A 23,913-nucleotide genomic window follows, 5' to 3' on the forward strand; every position below is an offset into this window, starting at 1 on the left:
GTGATTTCACAACACTAAAATACGCAGTACAGTCCCATGTACTCATTTTCGTGTTAGAAATATGTTTGAAGTCACGTAGCGTCGATCTTTCTGGACCAAGAATGGACTGATATTTTATCTTTTTAAAGTAATTCATTGACCAGATTTTACCACTTTACAGAAAATAGGGACTTTCTAAAACACTCATATTCTTTGGAATGTGAATTTTACCAGTATAATAACAGTTGAGTGGAGGTTGTTTGTCTACTATTTCGACATTCCCGATCAACACTTTCCAATTTGAGAAGCTGCGTTGGCAATGACATCGTAATCGATCATGATCAGAGCTACATGAAATAATCGTGAAAAAAATATTCTGATCTTTGTAATTCTGTTTCTGTCCTGATTCTCTCGTTATCAATATTTTTTTCTTTTGATTTTTTTATTTTCATTTTAAAAATGAAAGTAGAAATGACTTATTTTTTTGTTTATTAAAACAAAAGAAAGTTCAACAATTATCTTAACTATTCTTTTTAGAAACGAAATTTATTATTAATACATGACAGTTCATCTAAGAGATTATTTGTTTGGAGGTCGGCGATCTTTAATTTTAATATGTTAAATCTAATTCGGCATTTATTGCCGAACCCCGAACCGAACCAAAGTTCGGAAAAAAATTGCCGAATCCTGCCGAACCGAACCCGAACATGCCGCCTGACTTGCAGCACTACAATTGACCATAATATGATTTTTTTTTCAATAAGTGGCATGCCAGATTTTGTAAAAACCATCGAACCAAATAAAAAATACTTGTAAACCCTTCTTCTTTGCCATCTGCATGCCTTTACATATTATTCTAATCCCAAGTGAGCTTCTGAAATAAGATGTCACATTTCCTCTGTTCAAAGTTCATCACACTTGAAAAGTAATTTTAAATTGCTTTGGAATAATATTTTTATTCAGAATGCAAACACTAAAATATTGATATTCAGTGTTATTTTATTGTTCTGCAGTGATATTCATTTTTCAAGGCTCTATAATCTTGTAAGTCTTTGTGGCCGTAGCTGTATAAGTCATGTTACCTGCAGTCCCTACAATGAGAATCGCAAGTAACACAAATTATTCAAATTAATTTATCACCTTTTCCAAAATATGTAAATGGTAATTTTGGGGGCATCATGGTGTAGTGGTTACAGCTCTGGTCTTTCGATCAGATGGATGTGGGTTCGAATCCCAGCCATGGCATGTTTTCCTTCAGCAAGAAATTTACCCATATTGTGCTGCACTCGACCCAGGTGAGGTCAATGGGTACACGTACCTGATAGGATTTATTCCTTGAATGCTTGATCGCCTACACGGCGGTTCATCTCCAGCCGGGAAATAATATGATACCAAGTATGAAGCACAGTAGAGTGTAATGCAATTATAGTAGCTGCGCTATATGAATGGAACATTATTATTAATTTAGATATTCAGTGCCGGGTCTACTAGCTGTCCTTGACATGACAGCAATGGGGTGCAAAAGCCCTGTCCAGTCAGGGTTAAGACACACCACCTTCATATTAAAATTAAATAGACTTTTTGTCAATGTATGCATCAATATGTTATCTGTTCTGAATTAGTAAATGCCCTCTTGTGTTGGAGTGCACACTCATTTGACAAAAACATGTATAGTACTTGATCATCTGCAGAGATTGAACATATGTTAGCACCCTCTGTTGTGAACATCAGTATAGTAGTAACATTGGACACATTTGTCCATATATCATTGCATGTCTAATGAATAAAAAAAATCCTCCTTTTTAAAGGGTCAGTCACACTGACAAAAACATTGTCACAATACAAAAAAAAACTAGTTGGTGAAGGAAAATCCATCAAACATTAAGAAAGTTATTAGAATTTTAGTTTTTGATTTGTGACATCGTGACCAATCGGGCACAACATATGATATAAATATAAAAATGCATTAATTTCAATATTTAATGGTCCATGATATCTAAATCATTTTTTTCTTTCAGTAGTTGATGTGAAGTGATTTGTCTATTGATATACTGAAGGTACAATAAAAAACATTTCAATTTTTTTAGAAAATTACATTTCATTGATTTTTTTTAATTCATGATACATGTAGAAAGCTGCATACATATAAAACAAAAGTTAACTTCCAATAACTTCAATCTTTGATGGATTTTCCTCATTCCTTCACTAATATTTTTATTATTTTTTCTTTTTTTATACTTGTAAGAAACTACTTGTCAGGGTGAACTTTCCCTGAAACATATATGTATGTCAAAATGTTGTTAATGTCTCAAACAATTAGTATTGTCGTTAGATCCTCCATTAATAAAAATTTCCTTTTTTTAAATGTTTTCACCGCCTACATGTACATGTATTGCATGTACCAACTACTGCAAGGATTGAAAAATACAAATCTGACTGGGAGTATTATCAAGGAAGAGAGAGAGAATTAGAACAAATCAGGAAGTATTAAAGGACAAGTCCTCCCCAACGAAAACTTGATTTGAATAAAAAGAGAAAACTTCAACAAGCATAAAGAAATTTCATCAAAATCAGATGTAAAATAAGAAAGTTATGGCATTTGAAATTTTCGCTTCATTTCACGAAACAGTTATATGCACATCTCGGTCGGTATGCAAATGAGGAACTTATGACATCACTCACTCACTATTTTGTATTGTATATATGAAATATGAAATATTTTTATTTTTTCGTTATTGTCATGTGAAATGACATTTTATTCCTTCCTGAACACGTGGAATTCCATTAGTTTAACATTTTGTGCTTCTGGCAAGGAGGTCCTTATCGTTAAATTCGTAAAGATTGAAATATTGTATAATTCAAACAATAAAAAAACAAAAGAAATAGTGAGTGAGTGACATCATGGACTCTCTCATTTGGATGTAACTGGCTCGTTCATATAACTATTCTGTTAAAAATAAGCGAAACTTTGAAATGTCATAACTTTCTTATGTTACATCCGATTTTGATGAAATTTTCAGGATTGTGCTTGTTTGATTTTTCTCTATTGATTCAAATCAACATTTTTCTGAGGCGTACTTGACCTTTAAAGAACTGACCAAGTCCTGTCTGTATTTTTTTAAATAAGGGTGTTTTAAAACGTGAGTATGCCATTTGAGACATCACAATGTGAGAAAAACCTTCAACTGATGGTCCAGTATTAATAGCGTTTAAATCGGATTAGCCTACATGTACATACAGTGGTGGAATGCACATTTTTATTCAATGTTTTGAAACTCAGGAATTGAGAGAACTCAAAATGGATCTTAAAGGTCAAGTCCACCTCAGAAAAGTGTTGATTTGAATCAATATAGAAAAATCAGACAAGCATAATGCTGATAATTTTGTCATATCGGATGTGAAATAAGTTATGACATTTTAAAATTTTGCTCATTTTTCGCAAAATAATATGCACAACTTAATAGTCACATGCAAATGAGAGAATTGATGATGTCCCTCACTCAGTATTTCTTTTTGTTTTTTATGTTTGAATTAACTTAGTTTGAATCATACAATATTTGAATATTTAAAGATTTGACAATAAGGACCAACTTGACTTGTATTGGAATTGAAAAATAGCCACTGAAATACATTCTACTATGATATGTGTTTTAATGTATAGGCCTATGTACACATACATGTAGATACTGGCTTACTGACCAAACTAATTGGATTCCCTTCTTCATTGATGAGCTATAAATCCTTTATATTAAAGTGTGAAATATCTACATGTATTTGTCATTGATGGATCTTTAAATAAGTTGAACAATGAAAACCACTTCCTGTACATCATGAAATATTTTTAATCCCCCTTTGCTCAATAATCACAAGATTATATCTATATCAAGATTGAACTATTAAATATTATTGTTTAAATTGTCTTGCCTGCATAGCGGAGCGAGACATACATGTAGGTACATGTATCATTTTTTCCGGCGTCGGCATCGTCGTCTCAACAATTGTGTTGTACACCCAATAACTTTCTATAGCTTCGAGGTGGGATCACCAAATTCATACCAGAGGTCCACCTCCTGAAGAAACCCCAAAGCCGATTCTGCATCGGCTTGCGGTTCTGAACCGAAAGTCGATCACATGTAAACACGTTATAAATCTAAATCCAGAGCTTAACTGCATACTAGATGTATGTTGTAGAGAGTGTACAAATCAGTGTTCATTTGACAAGGTGGGAATACTTCTGTGAAAAACACTATTAAAGCTTGATTCATAATGTTAAAACATGGCACCTGTTTTCAGTAACTCTACTACAGCGAATTTGATTTCAAAAGTTTTTTCTTCATGAACACTGCTTGAACCGTAGTTCACATGATTATGCCTCCTGAATGCTCATTTTGTTTCCCTGTTATCTAAATAAGATGTGAGCTCATTCCAGGCTACATTGCAGCTATTTTTTTTTTCTTTTTAGGGGTTTTATGGAAAACAGTACATGAAGGTGAAATTGAAGATGCTGCATTTCAAATTTCATTCCCTTGTTTGTTTTTTTAAGTCTTGTTTATCCTCCAAAAACTAATATTTTTAGTGTGAGAAAGCTGCAAATAGTCAAGTGTATTTCATGATATTTGAAGGTGGTCTTTAATACTTACTTTCAATAGAAAGATGTTGTTTTTCTACAGTGGAAAGCAAGGCCGGCTATGCAATGAAGTCATGGAGATGCTGATGGCATTTTTCTTATTTTCTGTGTGAAGCTACATATATTATTCTCCCATAGGTTGTTTTCACGCATTCAGAGCCCTGTTCAAATATGTATAATTTCTCTTTTGCTGTTGTTAATAACACAATAATACTGTAGTGAAGCAAAACCCATGTTACATGTAAGCTATGTTTGTATTTTGAAATTGTCTTATTTTGCTGTTATCCATGTTGGGAAATATTAAAATATGAACAGAATTCTCTGTGTTGCAGATGCCAATGTTTGAAAATGTTACCCTTTCAAAAGTTCATCAAATTAGAATGAAACTTTTAAGCATAAACTTCATGCTCATGCATTTTGATAATCTTTGTAAACCAAAACAAACATAAATTGTAGGACAATATTAAACCAGGATTCCCTCCTTAGAGCATGGAGTTCATTTCTATGTGCTTCACTGCACAACACACAGATCTGCCATTCCATGATTGCGATTTAATATCTTATAACCTGTAAAACTTTTAAATATTTTTTTTATTCTACTAATTAAATTGTAACTATGGGATCTTTTTTATAACGGCAGAAACAAAACACATACGAGAAGTTCAGATCTACCCCTGACAGTAAGTTTAAGTACTAATGCATGCATATCAATATTAATGTGAGGATATCAACTGCTTTGACGATAGCTCTTTGTGCACAATCCGCTAGATGTAATGTGTGAATAGTGATAGGAGGTAGATATATATGAACAGGGCTACTTAGGGGAAAAAGAAGACGTTGTTCAGTAGGTCTCAGGAGAGGGAGAGAGAGAGAGAGAGGAAATAGTGAAGTGTTAGTATTTTTTGTAACATAATGCTTGCTGGATTATTCACTGTTCTATTGTTTTTTTCTCAGTTGTTCAGTATTGCTTCAAATGAAAGCTGCGGGTGGCAAAACTTTGCTGATTCCATGTCTAATAGGCAGAAAGATTCTGTCTTTGATCAAGGGCAGACTTGATGGTTATTTTCAGTTTGAGAACTAATGTGGAGGGATTCTAAGTTTATACTTCTGCTCTATAGGCCTACCTTGAAGACCTGATTCCCTTTATTAAGTCATCCTTGCCCAAGTCTGGCGACATCGTCCATGGTGATAAATAAGATTTGAAGAGCTCTTGTGTGTTGGTCTCTCATCTTAATTGGCCTTCCTCACCTAGTTTCCTCATCAGCTATTATCTAATTACATTATATCCATGTTGCTATCCATGGAGTTGGTGTCAGATTGTAATATTAGACTGCTGGATTCTTACTGGTAAACCTTTACTCTGCAACCTGTCTTGATCATAAACCAGTGTGTGTGTGTGCATCTTATGGTATTGCTTGGCAAGTCTTCTCATTTTGGATTTTCTTGTTTGTCACTGCCACGAATTCAACTTGGAAAAGCTGTTCACTCGTTATCTTTAAAAAAATTGAGTGATATACTTGGAAGTGAGATGGAGAACAAACAAAGAGAAGTATTTTGACTGATTTGAATTTTGAAACCGTTTGGAACTTCCTTAGTTACTTGGAGCAATCTTCAAAGTTAATTAATAATTGTGTCCAAAGAAATTTTGCAGTGTGTAAACTTACATGTACATGTACATGTATGTGTGTTTTATCCCTTTTGCTACTTTGCAGAAATCTGCAGGCAAGCATTTTCTTCAGTAGAACTTCTGTTGTTTTTACTATTGAATATTGCTTATTAAATCATTAAAAATATAATTTTTGATTCTAATATCATAGAGAGATGAAGAGTGTGATTGAATCATTTCCCATTGGTCTAGGTTTCAACCTCACCAGATGATAAAAGGGTATCAAAAGTTTATCAAAGAAGACTAATTTGTACTTTGGTACACATTAATTCAATTTTAAATCTCTCTGGGAATCACATGACTATAATTTATTTTAAGAGAATTATGTCTGATTGCTTCTAGACCGTAACAAACACCTTTTTTTCTCATTACACATGTATGAGTGTAAAATTTGTTGACAAAGCAATGAATACTAAAATGTAAATAAAGGTGAAGTTTTACATACATGGAGTGCATTTCACTTTGATCCTCTGCATATTGGTATGCAATGTCGAGGTCTTTTACCATTTAACATCATTCATACAGTGTACTTTGGCTTGTGATATACACAGACCAGCTCTCTGTCTTCATCTTGTATTTATATTCATCATGCTATCTGCTCAATGATGTATGCTGCTACCTGCTATGTGACCAAGCACTAAGTTGATATAAAAATCATGACATCTTGCACTGGAGTACCTGTGAATGTTATTGAATTATTCATTAGTGTAATTTGTTATAGTTCATTACTCTTTGTTTTAAAGCCATGTCCATTGGAGAGATATAGAGGTGTTTTACTAGCAGACACACAACATAGAATTTGGAGCGAAGTAAAACATCCATTTAATAGAGAAATGGCAAAAATTGAGAGCCCTCTAATATAAATGTGCACTTATGATAGTAATCTATTGCATTGTGTACTTGTATAATCCAAAGATATGCTCTTGTTTAATATTGGAAAGGAGATATTTTACTGTATTCAATTGTGAAATGCTCTTGTTTTATTTTTTGAATGTCTTCGCTTCTTTCCCATGTATTGAAAGTGCTATGTAATATAGCTTCGAAGTGGGTACTTTGTTGTGATACCAAAATACATGTAGTGCTAGATTGGATTACAAACTGGTTTTGCAAGCTTACATGTACATATATTCTGACTCGACTCTTATTTTTATAATTTTACATATTCATGCTTTCAACATTTCATTCTGAAGTTAGCAACTCTAATATGTTCCCTCTTATATCAGGATGAGGGTCCTATTTCCAACATTTCTTCTGTTTTTTTTTTTTTTTTGGGGGGGGGTAATTGTTGTTGAAATGTTCAAGAATATTGGACTGGACAGACAGGATAAAAATGGATGTGAACGATTATCATGGTCAATGAAACCTTCTTTGGTATAAAGTGTTCTAATAAAATGATCAAATTTTTGTCTCACCCACCAAAGGTGATCCAAATGTCGTCCGTCAGTTGTCCGTCCTTCACAAACCTGTAATGACACATAACTCCACAACCGTAAGTCGCTTTCAAACCAAACTTGGATGGTAGATGGACTTAGGGGACCTGCATGTTATGCTGCAGTCAGAGGTCACATGGTTAGGTCAAAGGTCATTTTCAGGTCAACATTAAAGTTTAAATGCAAGACTGTCTTACAGTATGACACCTACATGTAACTCCACAACCGTAGGTCACTTTTCAACCAAACTTGGATGGTAGATGGACTTGGGGGACCTGCATGTTATGCTGCAGTCTGAGATCATATGGTAAGGTCAAAGGTCATTTTCAGGTCAACGTTATAGTTTACATGCAAGACTCTTATGACACCTAACTCCGCAACTGTAAGTCGCTTTTCAACCAAACTTGGATGGTAGATGGACTTGGGGGACCTGCATGTTATGCTGCAGTTGGAGGTCACATGGTTAGGTCAAAGGTCACTTTCAGGTCAACGTTAAAGTTTACATGCAAGACTCTAAATGACACCTAACTCCGCAACCGTAAGTTACTTTTCAACAAAACTTGGATGGTAGATGTACCATAGAGCTATCTCTGTTAGCTCCATGGATGTACTTAGGCAACCTGCCTATTATGCTGGAGTTGGAGGTCACATGGTGAGGTCAAAGGTCATTTTCAGGTCAACATTAAAGTTAACGTGCAAGGCTCTTATGACAAGTATTATTCCATCCCAGTCATTTCACAGTGAAGTTTCGATATAATTCTCTTGCGTGCCCTCGCAAATCACAATATTTCTGGTTATTTTATAAGTGGTCGAGACACAAAATTGCTTTTGCCTTGTTTAAAAGTTGGATTCACATGTGTTGAGTTTGAGGCCACCTCCGAGGCTGCCTTTGAAGTGTCCTTCACCCGTGCAATTTGGGTGGTGTAAACATACGCCCGCCGAAAGTGTACTGAAAGTGCCTTGAAATCATCATCCCCATGATAAGTACCATATGCCGCCTTCATGTTGCCTATTCACGTGACTGACACAAGTCGCCTGACTTTATCAACATTTTACTTGATCCATTGGTATACCTTTATAGTCCTTTTTTTGGGGGGGGGTGGGTGATACACATTCCAATCGCAACACTGCCTTCAAACCTTATCACACTGTAGACTGTCCATGCCAGCATCAGTCCCGCTCTCAAAAGAAGGGGGTTATCTGGCTTCAGCCAACTTTTGGTGTACAGTTAATGTATGTGTGTCACCACCCAAAGATACTCAGGAAAGTGCTCTATTACTAAACTTCAAGAGTTACGAAATGTAATGAGATTCTTTAGAAAAACACAAAAATATAAGGTGAAGTCACCTTAACCATAAACATTGAAATTTCTTTGGAAAAAGACATTGAATTCACATTGATCTTTATTGTAATTAATAACTGCTACATTAATGATTATTAAACAATAAAAAGAAAAATTCTATAAAAAATTATTGCTGATATTTGAAATTATCATTATATGTTATTTGGTAGAAAGTTTTTGTGTAATTCTCTCAATTTTGTTTGTACTGTCCATTGTTGAAGCATTTCTCTCTGTGAAATGCTTTAAAAAAGTGTACATGTAAATCTCAATGAGTGGTAATCGTTCAAGTTGAAGTTTATTTAAAACCCAAATAACATCACATTATACTCGAAATAGATAAACATACAATGCATATGAGTACATAAGCACATCATACCATAGACAAATTGGTTTTAGGACCCCTTTAAAAGCAAGGCTTCTGAGAGGGGCCCTGGTATATTTTTAATACATGATTGAACATAGAATATAGATACTAATCTACAAAACACATAAGAAAAAATTTTGTATCAGGTCAAGGTGCTAAACTACATGTAGAATAGAAAGTTGGAAACCAATACAAACACACCCACCCACAAAGAAAAATAAATATTGAAGGAAAATAATCATAACCTTTCAAGAAAGTAGGCTTTGGATAACCTTTCGAAAGTGGAAAAAGGTACTATTTTTTTATATCAATTGGCAAACTGTTCAATTCTTTAATGCAGGATATGAAAGGAGGTCAGAGTGACATTTGTTCTTGCAAAAGGGTGATGAACAAGATCCCTTTGACGTGTATTATTTTATGTATTCATCATTTTGTGAGTTCTGAAGAAATAATTTTATTACTGTACACACGTTAGGCATTGATTATGTGTACTTGAGTCTTGTAGTTTTGTACTTTATATTCTCTTTTTTTAAAGAGATACCAGTAACTTTCATGAATGGTGCTGAGTAATTGCATGTACATGTAGGTTGAAGGGTGAATTAGCTTTTTATCCTAAAAAGATTTTTATTGGGTTATATGTATTGTTTACAGTATGGCTGTTAACACATATAGGAAGTATCAGAAGCCAAACGATTACATGTGTATTTAGGGCCTTTTTGCCACTTATTTGATGCAGCATAAATGTTATGCATTCAGGTAATAGTTTTTCCTGACGTGTACAAACCGTACGGTACCCAATAAAGGGTGATTGGAAAAATAGAGAAAATATTAATATGTTGTAGCCGGAGGTTCCCATTGATAACCATTCCATTCATTATTTTGTTCATCTATATTTTTATAATGATGTGCCAACCATAATTTTATTATCAGCTTATCACCACTATTTGTTTTAGTTATGCTCTATTGAATTGATTAAAATGCTTGAAACTTCCGTAGTATCATTAAATTGCTGCTTATCTTTCAATCGATTTGTCAGTTTAACTTTTCATGTTCATACTATTATGATGAAATACAAATTAGAAATAATTAATTTGTCATATTAACACACACAAAAAAATGTTCATAATACAAAAGGAATTCAAGGGTTTAAACCAAAATTAGCTTGCTACGTATAGAGACCCTGGCCTGTATTCTGAAGTCAGATGCCAAAAGAGCTGAAATATGCTATATCTACCGTTAGTGATTTATGTAACAATTGGCTTTCCATACTTAAACCACAACTTTAAACCTGAGTTTAAGTTAAACCTGACTTCAGAATACGGGCCACTACATTTTGTATATAAAATGAAATTTATCCATTGTGCATGATAATTTCACTGTAGCAAGAGCACAGCTACATGTACTATATGAACCCCTAAAAACAGTTCTGCAGCTCAAGTTCGAGCGGTGATATTTTTCTCAGTGTGCCATCATCATGTAGTAGAAGTGGAATCATCATTGGAAAGCATGAATATTCTTCCTTACAATCATGTATCATTTGTAATGCTAATGTTATAATAGAATGTGCAGACATGATAAATGTGGAGCAATGTCAAAAGTGAAATGTTTCAAAATTTGTTCTTTTCAATAGCGAATTTCCCATTGTTTCCAGGATGGAACGAGTTTGAATGATGTTGATGCATTGATGCCTGAAAATCTACAAATTGTGTATTCTCATTTGTGCAATGGATTGGATGTGTTATTGTGGTTGAAATAATGTGACCCTTGTCATTTCAAACAGTTTTAGGATGTTGAATTAAAAAAAAAGAGATGTTAGTTTCATTAATACTGATAATTTTATGAAAGCTTTCACTCCAAGCAAAACATTCACTGTCACCCTCCTGCATGATAAAAATTTGAGAACACTGCATTTTGGAACATTCTACTTCTGACTTTCCCTATATTCAGAGTTGCTAGACATTCCATGATTTCATAATCACAGCAGATGTACATCATTGTTAATGATTAATAACAATGTGCCTCCGATTAGAATATTTATAGATAGATGGTGTTATTTATATGCCTATTATTATTGTTATTATCATTATTATCAAAGAAGAATAATCAAGCTTTTCAATGATACCAGTTTCATCTTTTATACCTCAGTAACAAAAAAAATCATCGCAGAACTTTTTTGAGGGGTTTAGATGTGTATATTTCAATAGAGGCATGATAAAGAATCTCCTCTCCAATTTTTTTAACACATCTTGTGACAAAATAGTTAAAGCATCAAGGTTCATTATTGCAGTCATGATTAACACTGCATATACATGTAGATATACCATTTTCATTGAAAGAACATGTAGGACATGCGTGTGTACCAGCATTCATGAGATGACATTATAATTGCTATAAACTTCCACTGGTAGTGAAAGGGTTTATTTTGTCAAGGCCACTGGATATTTCACTTAAAATCTGCATCAATATAAAGTAAGCATTGAAAATCAAGCGGTGTGTGCATGCCACTGTTTAATTGTACATGTTCCAGTAACTTTCCAATGCTCATTTAGGAAAATGAAGCAGTTATCACTTTAATCTTAATTTGAATCAGTGAGCCAGCTCTATACCTGCACAATAGTAAATGATTTGATTTGTGTAACATGAAGATTACAATTCACTGTAAAAACTTCAGAGATCAATAAATTATTTGTTTATTGCCAGTTTCAGATGTTGACGTGGAATCAAATTTGTGTTGAATCCTGTGTTCTACCAGTTTGTCAGTCTCTTGCGGTTATCAAGGTTGAACTTTGGTGGTACATGGATTGAGTTCTTCCACTCCTGTATAAATGGTATCAACTGAATCTGTTGGATTTATTCCTGGAAGAGCTTTTTCTTTTAGGTTACCCTATTCAGATTGCAAGATTTCTGCATGAAAGATGGCTTGTTTGTAAGCACATGCCTGTTTGATAGATTCCAGAAGATGATACATCAGGAGGAAGGACCTTCTTCAGCTGGGGTTGTTTTGCAGTTGAAAGAAGTGTCAAAATCTTTTTATTTTATAGCCAGAACTACATTCTTGCTTCCTTTTATTATAGATATCATTTTTGTGACACTTTGAATGGGCTTGGGCGCACTTTAAAATTAAGTTTTGAGATGTTTGGTATGATGGGTTTTATTATGAACAAAAGATAACATAAATCCACTAGTACTGAAGCGACCAGTGGACCTCTGTATAAACAATGAAATATCTTTCCATTACTAGATCACTGTCTTTCTGGAAAACTTGGAACATTGAATAAAAAATCTAATATGGAAAGATCATTGTTATCAGCTGTGAGCAAATCAATAGTAGATAGGAACATATTATATGTGAAAGACTTGTAATTTCAGACTAGTTTTTCTGTGTGTGATGGAATTATGATTATTACTGCTTGCATGTCTTTTCACTGGGATTCATTACTTTTATTTAAAGGTACATGTACAATGTTGTCACATAATGAAATGATGATACTGTCTTTGTGTTAAATGAGAAAGACAGTAGAGTTCTTATGAGATCATCTTCATTGACAAGATGTTCTAAACCAAAGGAGAATCGATCACAATCTCCCTCTTCAGTTTCCATAGCAACCTGAATGTGATATAATGCATTTTGCATATTGAGGAAAGACATATCAAAGTAGGTTTTTTTTATCTGACAGGTTTCTATGACAACACAAGTGTCTCTTTTTCGGTTTTTCCCTGATGGATTATGCACTGATTCTGGTAATAAATTGGCATCTTGACATACATGTACTCCTGGAGATACTTTTAAAATGTAGTTAAGACCACTGGAAGCCTTTCCATGGATATATGTGAATGGAACATACAGACATAAAAGCATGTCTACCATGGCCTTGGAATACTCAACAGATGGTGTTGTTCTTGGGGCAATATACTCCCAACCAAACTGTAAAAAACTTGACCGACTGCGTCTCAAGCGCCGGAGACTGCTAGCACTCTCTAGAAAGCGTCACCAGCCAGTATGTATTCATTGCTTGACAACACGATGCAGACTTATTTTTGTCATTCAGAATTATTTGTGGAAGAGCATGAGACTCCCATGTCAAGCAGGTACAACTACACATGTAATAATGTGTTTTACATGTTTAGCACTAGTCTCAATTTTGCACTTCGCATAAATAGATGGGAATTAAAACTAAATGAAATTTACAGTGATTATTTACAGTGAGTATTTGTTTGTTTGTGCATTCATGTATCTCTAAACTTAAGTTTTAAAAGGTTGCATTTGCATTGAGAACTGCTTACATATATGTCAATTTATGTAGCAAATGAAAATAATACATTCCTATAATTTAAAATGAAAAGAAATTATTCAGATATGAATATACAAGCGTTTGAGATAATTTAACATTTTTTGCTGAAAATTCATTGAATTCCAAATTGAAATAATTAAATTCTATGTTTATTAATTTGGGATAGAATATAAAAGTACCATGAAGAGTGATTAGATTTTCTAATTTCTAAAAAGATTTGAGTTCATTTGGGTCCCCTAAACCCCCATAAAAAAAATTAAATGATTTCAGTGTGATGGTTTTCCTTTGTTTTTTCCAGGGCTGGTCAAAGAGAAAGCCTTTCATGGATCCTCATCTGTTTCACCTTCTCAAGATGGAAGGAGTTCACCAACAGAGGGCTCTCTTCAGATGCAAGATAAACTTCCGATTCCAAACAAGTAAGGCTGTTTGTACATGTTAGCTTAATATCAACTATCACTTTAAAATAAAATCATGCAATTGAATCATTATTATACTGTATGCTTCATTTCGTTAAGTTAAAGCATTGCAAATAATATAAATCTAGAGTTTTGTTTGCACTAGAGAGTTTCAACCAACACCCAAAGGATATGATAGCAGTATTCCACTCTTAATATGGTTCATAAATAATTTTGTTGACAAATGGATGCAGTTATCTCTATACAGTGCTTCCCTCAAAAAACAAAACCGAGATTTATCATAACTCAATCACAAATACAATAGACAAATAACCTACCATGGTAAAGATTAGAATCTCCTATTTCATCTGAAATTACTTAGATTATTTCTCATTCACGCATGAGTGAGCCAAAACAATTTGAAGAGGGGATATCAAAAAGTCATTTGGCAGGCTGTATCTGGGTTTCAAAAAGAAAACCACATTTAAAAAAAGTTCAATATCTGCTCGTTACTTTGATACCTCAATTACAGAAAATGGCCAAAAAATAACAAAGTTCTGGTTATTTGAAATAAGGCTTGAATTTCAATAATTTCATAAAATGAAGATGTTCTCCAGGCTAGCATTCAAACTAACTTGACACTCGGTTTTGTTGACGATCAGCCATGCATTAAGTCTTTTGTTCACCATGCATGCGATAGCTTCTGTGGGAAACCGGTGAAAACATGCTTATTTAATGAAATTATGGAAATACAAGCCTTATTTCAAATAACCAGAACTTTGTTATTTCTTGACCATTTTCTGTAATTGAGGTATCAAATTAAAGAGCAGATATTGAACTTTTTCTTTTTGAAACCCAGATGCCCCCTGCCAAATGAGTTTTTGGTATCCTTTCTTCAAATTGTTTTTGCTCACTCATGTGTGAATGAGGAATAATCTATAAAGTAATATCAGATTAAAGAGGAGGTTCTAAGCTTTACATTGGTAGGTCATTTGTATTGTATTTGTGATTAATTTATGATAAATCATCGATAAATCTCCCATTTTGTTTTTTGTGGGATGCACTGTATATATATATGCATGTTGTTGCCTTGAAACAAATGTAAAATGAAAATCAATCCCCTCTCTTTCAAAAAAGACTTCTTTCACTTTTTATATGCTAGCCAAAAGTCCTCTCTTCTAATTAAATTGTGTGCAGTTAAATACAGCATGAAATCTTCCAATAATACTTGAGCTTAAAGCGAGGGAATTAGATTGATCAAATGAATTATGTCTTGATTCAACGGTATTATGAGGGATTGTAACTGCTTTCCTGAGTGCATTAAGCAGTAATAACATACTGTGGTGTGGATAGAGATGAAATAGAGTGTTACATGAGCTCATTTTAAAATGAGGGTTGGATACATGCTGCTGCATTAATTATTGAATGTTTTGTTTTTTCCGGTGATGGATAAGATTCCTCAGTGGAGATTCCTTTTACTTTCAATTTTGATTGATGTTATATTTGTGTAGATGCAATGTATAGAAAACAGATATCACTGTGATTCAGTCAGTAGTGTTTATAATGAAAGAGTACAAAACAGATATGCTAGTTGCAAGTAAGGGCATAGAGTAGGTACACATTCATGCACTGAATGAGAATTTTTTTTTATGTCAACTCTTACATTCTGCAATCAAGAGTTATTTATCTCTTTTTTTTTCTTCAAATTTCTCTATAATAGCTGCGTGATTAGCTTTCAATATGTGTCGTTGTCTTGTAGACTTATTAATGGACTTTATGGCAAGGCACAGCTTTACATCTGCCACTTTTCACCCATGTGTTCTTCTTACAGGAAGAAAAGTTTTGAATGATAACCCAGGGTTTTCCAATATTACAGTGTTAAGTACTCTTTTGCAGATTAACAGTAGTTGCTGATTTTTTTTAAGATAAAGTAAATTCAAGCAGTTTTATTTTTTTGTCATAAACTTGAATCAATCAGTGTTACATTGTAATCACTTGTTTAAATTTTCTTTGTCTCTGCTCATGAATATTCATTGTGATGTTCAGAGATAAGCCGCTTCATCGTCGTATGACAAACAGTGATCTGATTGCCCTAGCTACTCAGCATCGTCAGCAGCAGCACACTACCCATCGGCGGCGCCAGAATCTTTTACAGATGGGGATGAGTAATGTTTCAGATTCATCTGATACTGATACAAGTGGACACTCTTATTCTAGGTTTGTATTCTCTTGAGTATTCATTCATTCATTATATTTATTGTTTTATCTCGTAGTAGTTATTCTTTTTCTTATTCTTAAACTCTCAATAAACATTTTCCTGCTGTTTCTTGTTCTTTCCTTACCATTTTTCTTTATTTCAAACTTGTTCTCATTCTATCTGTGTCTAGTATATATATTTCCTTTTGGTTGAATCATATTACTCTAGAAAATGTAAATCGGAAAGTTTATTGACATGATGTGCATTTCAAAGATAGAATGATTGTAGTCAATAAGTGTGAGAGTGACGGACTTGGATGGATGAATGAGTGAAATATATATATTTTTATTGATCAGGGGATGGGTGGATGGATATACATGTAGATGGATGAATGGAGGGAGTCAGGTTTGAATGGCTAGCTGTGGCATAGCTTGATCAATGGATGTTATTTTTCACTGATTTCTTTTCTGCTTATTTCTTTAAAATGATTATTATTACATTAAAAAAAAATCTGGCATTCTTACACTTAATAGTACAAGAAGACATTTAAAAAAAGGGATACTCCAGTTTTATGATCATTCCTAAATAAATACAGTAGGGAAAATGTTGATTTTTTTTTTGAAATCTGATAAAATTATACCCTCCGCCAAACAAAGTTTGAAGGAGATATAGGCCTATAGGAACAAGTGTACGGTGAGTCGGTTGGTTGGTCGGTTCAATGCAAATCGCATCGAACTTCTTTCTCAGTTTTTAACCAATTATGATATTTGACACACATTAGGTCTTGAGGTAAAGATGTGCATGACATATTGTGTGTGTCAGAAATCATATTGTCCCCATGGTAATGACCTATTAAAGGTAAAAGAAAGTAATTGCAGCAAACAATTATTTCATTAGAAAGCTTTTCAAATCAAGGTTAATTACCACAATATCATCTATCATAGATCTAGATCTTGTTTACTGAAATCAACTCATTTGTGAAATCATGAAATCTTAGCTGAAAACTGATAATTCTGATGATATTGATAATTAACACAAAAAGGCATATGTGGGACAGTGTATTAATATTGCTTTAAAAAATCCCCGACATTTTTATGGAATTCTGTGCTTATTTTGTTTATTTCTCAGCAATTACACATTTTCCAGAGCCAATTGGCACATGGTTTTTTATTTCATACATGTACAAACATTTTGGTGGTCATTTTATTAGATTCTTTTCGAATTCATTTTCAGGTGTTTACTGCAACTGGTATTTATCTTTATTATGATGTTCCACAGTTAAAATGAAATCCATGTCATTTTCATCAAATTTTGTACACAGTTACTTTAGCTCCTGAATAATTCAAAGATGCAAAAAATTACATGGGTTCTTGTGCTTAATTTCTTGCTATTAAGCTTGAAGTTCACCCAATTGGAAGTTCTCGAAAAATGCACATTCAAAGGAACTTGCCATGGTATTTTTAGACCCCATGAGATCACTACATTGAGGTAACATCTTTGTTACTGAGTCAATGTCTATGTAAATTTTTATCAAATTTTGCAGTATAGTTTAGAATTGTAAATTGAAAATGGAGAATTCATTCATATTGCAATTTGTGTGCCCTTTTTAGACCAAGAGCACCTTCTTTTCTTTCAAATGGTGTGAAAGATTACAAAACATCTTTAAAGATTGAAATTTCTATAACAAATACATCTGGGGGGCGTTTCATGAAAGGACTTGTCGGACGTTTTATCCGACAAGTCCCATTTTTTCCGACAGTTACCATAGGAACAGTGCCTCTCAGCCAATCAAAATCATGGAAAGATGTCAGATCTGAAAACTTGTCAGATGAAAATATTGATGAAACGCTACCCAGATCTTCATTTAGAATGCAGATCATGTGATAAATCAGCTGATATTTAAAGCTGATTAATCACTTGTTAATCCACTGTGACGTCAATGCGCATAGTGTAAAATATTTGCAGATCATAATGGGCACAAACATAACTGGAACGGCCATAAATGGCGAAAATTGGGTAAAAAATATTTTGGTTTGAATTATTTCATCAACATTGGCTTTGAGGTAAAGATGTGCAAGACATATATTTTGTGTGTGTCGGACATCGTGTTGCCATGGTAACAAAATTAGGTAAAATCCTGCAGTTCATATTACTTCAGTTTCAACCAATTCCCATGAGATTTGGCCCACACGTTGGTTTTGAAGTAATGATGTGCACGATATAAATGTATTTTTCCATCTGTCGAAAATCGTGCTGCCATGGTAACAATATATATGTCGAAAATTAGGCAAAAATCTTGTGGTTTTAACTACTTCATCAGGTTTTAACCAATGCTCATTACATTTAGCTTACATGTTGGTCTTGGGGTAAAAATAGGCAAGACTTTTTTTTCATGTGTTGGAAACTTGCTATGGTAATGGCGGGGATATTAATCACCTTCAGTAAAAGTTCTAGTTGAATTTTAAAGTTAACCAGTATTTTGTGAAAACAGTTACATGTACATGTATGCATATTTTCTTGAGTATTCATGAGAAGGGCTGCTGATATCATGTCCCCTTTTTCATATGTTATTACATGAAATCATAATTATGTCATATTTTCATACATGTTTATGTTTTGTCTATCATATAAAATAAGTTGAAGCAATGAATATTGAGTGTATTAAATCAGTTTTCAATCGTTTTTTTTTTGTTCTTGAAAAGCAAGATTTGAATAAACATAATTTCATGTGATAAAATACAAAAAAGTGGGGATGTGACATCATTAATTAATTTTTTTTTACTCGTTGAATATTCATAAAGACATGCAAATCTTTAAAATATTATAACTTGTTAAATATTCCATGTCTCATTTGATCAATTCTTCGGTGTTTGGTTGGTCTATTTTTTTTTCTTTATCTGCTCAAATCATATTATTTTTCAGAGAACCCCTTTTAGTGTGATCTGTTATTTTAAAGAGTAGTTAATTATATCAGTAATTATATGCCCAGTCTGAAACCTGATTATCTAATGTCTTCTGTAGAGCTCATAATAATTTGAACATCCCCCTCAAAATTTTGGTAGAGAGAGAGAGAGACAGAAGGGGGGGGTACTGGGCAATTGCCCATATTGTTTTTTTTTCTTTTAAAAAAGATACTTTACCTAGAAAACATTAAATTTCTCTTGTGAAATCATAGCGGGGAATATATTTTAGATCTTCACCAAACCCATAATCTTCCTTTCACTCTTTCTAATCCACAATCTTAGTGTTATAAACCTTGATCCTGCTCTAACACAAGGCCTTCCCATAGTCATGAGGTTATGAATTGGCTTCCTCTGTTATTGTTTTTTGAACAAGTTTGATGCTATTGTCAGTATTGTGCAATTGTGTAATGTAGCATGGAATATATTTCCATTGTTTTGATCACTTCGTAAATGACCTTTATAAGGGATACCAGCTTTTTTTCTTTTAATACAAATTTACATTAGTATTGCAACAAAGTCCATGCATATTTTTTGGCAAAGCATATGTGTATAGGTTTGTATGCAGTACTTTGAAGGAAAAAAATGAGTTTAAGACATTAGAAGTCAGGTGTTTGCATGAGGCAGGTGGGTCAGAAAGTGTATCTTGTTTCTTAGTCTTGAACAGCAGTCGCATCTGTTGTATGTTTAAACTTTGTTCCTTGTTAAAATTAACATTTTAGGTGCTTTACTGATTTTTATTTCCGTCCTTTAAATACCTGAATGATATGTGTGAATGATTCAGGAACTTAAAGAACGGAAATAAAAATCAGTAAAGCACCTAAAGGCTGAATGCTAAAAACCTATCAGAACTATAAAAAAAGCCTCATCTAAAAAAAAACGGCAGAAAGTCCAACCAGTTTGGATATAAAAATATTGTGTGATGAAATATTTATGAGTGTGTGACACTTCATTTGAAAAAAAAACTTTCTTGCACCCCTTCAAAAGGTTGTTCATCTGTGTGGATTTTAAGTGATACGTTCACTTTGAATAATAGTTATGAATTATAAATTAAAATATTTTGCTATTTGATCACCTCGTTCCTATGAAAAACACAGTTTTCTTAACAAATTCCTTCAAAGGTTTATCTTCCTTGAAACATGTACCCTATGTCAAGCATTATAATTTGATATGTTTGCACATAGTATTAACCTTTTGATTATAGTGATATAGCTGTGTTGATATCTTCAGAGCATGAAGGCTTCATTTTATATTCAAAACTTGAGATATGACGCATAGATCTTGCGGCTTAACACCAACCCCTAGAAAATGAACAGATGTGAGATTACACACTTCTGTTCCCACTGTTCATAAAACAAGCAATGTATTGCTCTGCACTGTGGTGCACAACCCCTTTGTCTACTTGTTGGTGTGTGTGACATTATAATGCTAACGGGATGGAACAGAGAGGCATCATATTACACTGCTAATTGAACTGTCTTGAATTTTGATGATTTAGCTGCTTTGTCAGACCACAGAGCTGTTTGGCAAAGCGACCAGAATTAACAGATGACATACCTGTCCTATCTTGTCCGACCTATCAATCTATTTTTCAACACAGTCACACTCACACACACATACTCATACTCAGGAAATCATTGGCGGCATCAAACTAGCAAGGATACGTGAAAGTACACAGGAAAAACTCTGATATTGTGTTACCTGTATTGTGATAGCTTCATTAAGGTGAAATCACTTGCAAATTATTCTGTGATCCACTTCGCTGTTTGGATTGATAGGTCAGAAAAACTGAAAGTTTACATAACCTTAGTCCTGATCTTATCTGATATGCCTTCTGTTGTTGTCACACAATGTTGATAGCACTTTTTTTTACATTCATGTTTCCTTGTTGAGTTGATTGCATTTCATGATTTGTGACTCCAATTGTATCTCCTCTTGTTGTGGATAACTCCATCTAGAGCTCGGATTTCTCTGATTTTTGTAACGCAAAGAAGGAGTCTGTGTTGCAGAAATGTGATTGATTAATTTTGTTGGATTGAGGGGAAAAACACTGATGATCATATAATGTGGTGATACAGTGTTGAAGGCTGGAAGTCTATTATATATTTCCTTATTCATACTTCTTATATCGGTATGCTTGCATCATGATATGATGCTTTGGAAATGCAAAAGGTCTCATTTTACAGGCAATGAATTAAGGGTGTGCTCCGGCAACCATGGATACTAAATTTCAAAGGATGATGGAAATTTTCTTGGGTTGATTCAACTTCTGAAGGATCTTTTTGTGAGTTTACTCTGTGATTTAGTTTGTAAATGTGGTGGAGATGTGTTGGTCAAGTAGTCACCAATGTCAATATCTTTATTAGTTTGTCCTGATGACTATTTCACAAAGTCAAATGTGAATAATTAATTTCAAAATCCTGGTTCTGTGTGGTATATAACAACTCACTGCATTGGTTACATTATGCTCAGAGGACATACACTATATTCATCAGTCAGACTATGCATCCAATATCTTGTGCCTATTGGCACATAAAGCATGTCTAAAGCTTCGGTAGAGGATTACTTATCATACATGTAGCATCATGTAACATTATTTTACAAAGTTGTGAGGTGAACCTTTTTATATTATATTTGTAAAATTTGGGATTGAATTTTCTTCCGAATGAATTGATTTGTTATTTCAAAGCGAAAGACATACCTTCCTAAAACATCCTAAAATTGTCAAATTATTCTATAGCTCAGAAGTGGTCCTAAACCTAAAAAAAAAGAATATGCAAATGGTGTATTTTGATCACTTTTAAATCTAGAAAAAAAATTGAATTAACCTCTGTTATGAAATTTGAAGACCCCACATTCCTAGCAAATTAGAGTACTGGTATTCAGTACTGATTTAATTCATCATTAAAATGCCCCACCCCCCAAAAAAAATATATATATGTATATTATGGTAACCCTGGCTGCTATGATGCATTATAAATCTCTCAATTGAACTGTGTTGTTAAAAGTACTGCAATTGTTGATGAAATGATGGAAGTTAAAAACTTGTTTGTTTTGCTTTCCATGTGACTAAACATGAATTTGTTAGGTTTTCATACAAATAAAAAGAAAAACTGGATAGTCCTCTGGCTTGTAATTCTTTAGGGAGAGTATCTTTACAAATTTATTGAGGGAAATGTTTGAGAAACCTTGGTGGAAATAATAATCTTTTGTTTGGTTGGATGAACATTCTTTATTTGAGTTGTTGTAAGGATTGAAATGATCAAAATGAATGAATAGAAAGGTTATCGCCTGTCCTTTAGGATTCTCCCTTACAGGCTTCACTGTCATCACACTAGGCCTATATGTATATAGTGATTGCTCTTTTTTTTTCAAGCTGAGCATTTACATAATTGGACCAGTATGAAAGGCTTCTCGTGATTGTCAGCCAGAGTTTGATGGAGTTTTCTCTGGTTTGTGCTTTGAGTATGTTTTATCAATGATTTCTGTAAAGGTGAACATTTTAAATAGATGATTGGATCAGTATGACAGAGTTCTTGTGATTTGCAGGCAGAGTTTGCAGTGGGTTACTCCCATTATTTTGATGAGAGTGGTCACAAGTCATTGCACAGCATTTTATGTTTGTTGAATTCATCTGCTCTTGTTTGCTTAGGAAAGGGAGAACATCTCTGACAGAAATTTATTCATCATGTGCACAGTGTTGTCTTGACCATGTTACTGGTTGGTGCTCAACAAAGTGACCTATGAATGCAGCTTTGCGGTAGCAGTCTCATCTTCTAGATTAAATTCTGAAGGGGAGAAATTGGAATGAAATGATGGACCTAGAAAGGAAGAATGTAGAAGAGCTGTAGTATGGAGCAGGATCATTTTTCTAGTTCGAACGGACCCATCATCCGATGGATTTCTGTCTTCATGAGCAATACCTCTATAAGTGCCCCTTGATTGTTAATACATGATCCCCGACAATGACTACTAATTAAGTGAAAATAAGCCATCGTCACAATGAGAAGCTGTTATCCGACCTCGAGTCCTGGTGATGATGATGTCTTCATTGCATCAGGCTACAATAACTCAGGATCACGTACTTGGGTGTCAAGTTGTCAGGGAAATTACTTTGACTTTGATGCTCAGAAACTGCAGATTTTAGAGAGGCTGAATGGGGGACATAAGGAATTTGAAGAAGGAATTGAAGATGCTAGGAAATCAAGGTAAGAATGAAGAAATGGCAGTCTACAGTAGAAAGTAAATTCAGATTGAATGAGTGATAAAAACTAGTCGTTGATTATTTGTTTTATATAGCATGTCCCCCACAACAATATGCAAGAGTCACTCTAGATGGGTATTGTATTAAGATTACAACATTTTATTGTTGATATATTACATCTGTAAACTACAATTGATTTTCTAAAACTGGATGAAATTTTAGATGATGGGGTCTAAATCACAAAAATATGAGCATATTTTGATCACACTTCAGAAAACATTTCCATCTGTAAAGCTTTACATGAATATTAAGTAGTAAGTGTAATCAGGACAAATTTTGTCCATCTAGCTGTCCTCCTCATGGCTGAATGTGCACATACATGCCTGCGCACCTTGACAGGCATCAAGTTGAAGGCTGATCAACTAGGCCATATAAAGTTAGCACAGAAAAGAATCTT

General features: G+C 33.7%; 1 protein-coding gene across 5 annotated transcripts in view; it reads left to right on the forward strand.

Annotated features, from left to right (window-relative positions):
* The window catches only part of LOC121427793, a 78,289-nt gene that overhangs the window by 32,857 nt on the left and 21,519 nt on the right, over nucleotides 1-23,913 (forward strand). For 4 of the 5 annotated variants that reach the window (XM_041624356.1, XM_041624378.1, XM_041624371.1 and 1 more), the window contains exons 5-6: nucleotides 13,999-14,116; nucleotides 16,142-16,312. In XM_041624356.1, the coding sequence (XP_041480290.1) occupies nucleotides 13,999-14,116; nucleotides 16,142-16,312 (289 nt within the window). Of the gene's footprint in view, nucleotides 1-13,998; nucleotides 14,117-16,141; nucleotides 16,313-22,199; nucleotides 23,461-23,913 lie in introns of those variants that run through there. The other variant, XM_041624384.1, reaches the window with a different exon arrangement.

Source organism: Lytechinus variegatus, chromosome 1 (genome assembly GCF_018143015.1).
Source record: "Lytechinus variegatus isolate NC3 chromosome 1, Lvar_3.0, whole genome shotgun sequence".
Lineage (NCBI taxonomy): Eukaryota > Metazoa > Echinodermata > Echinoidea > Temnopleuroida > Toxopneustidae > Lytechinus > Lytechinus variegatus.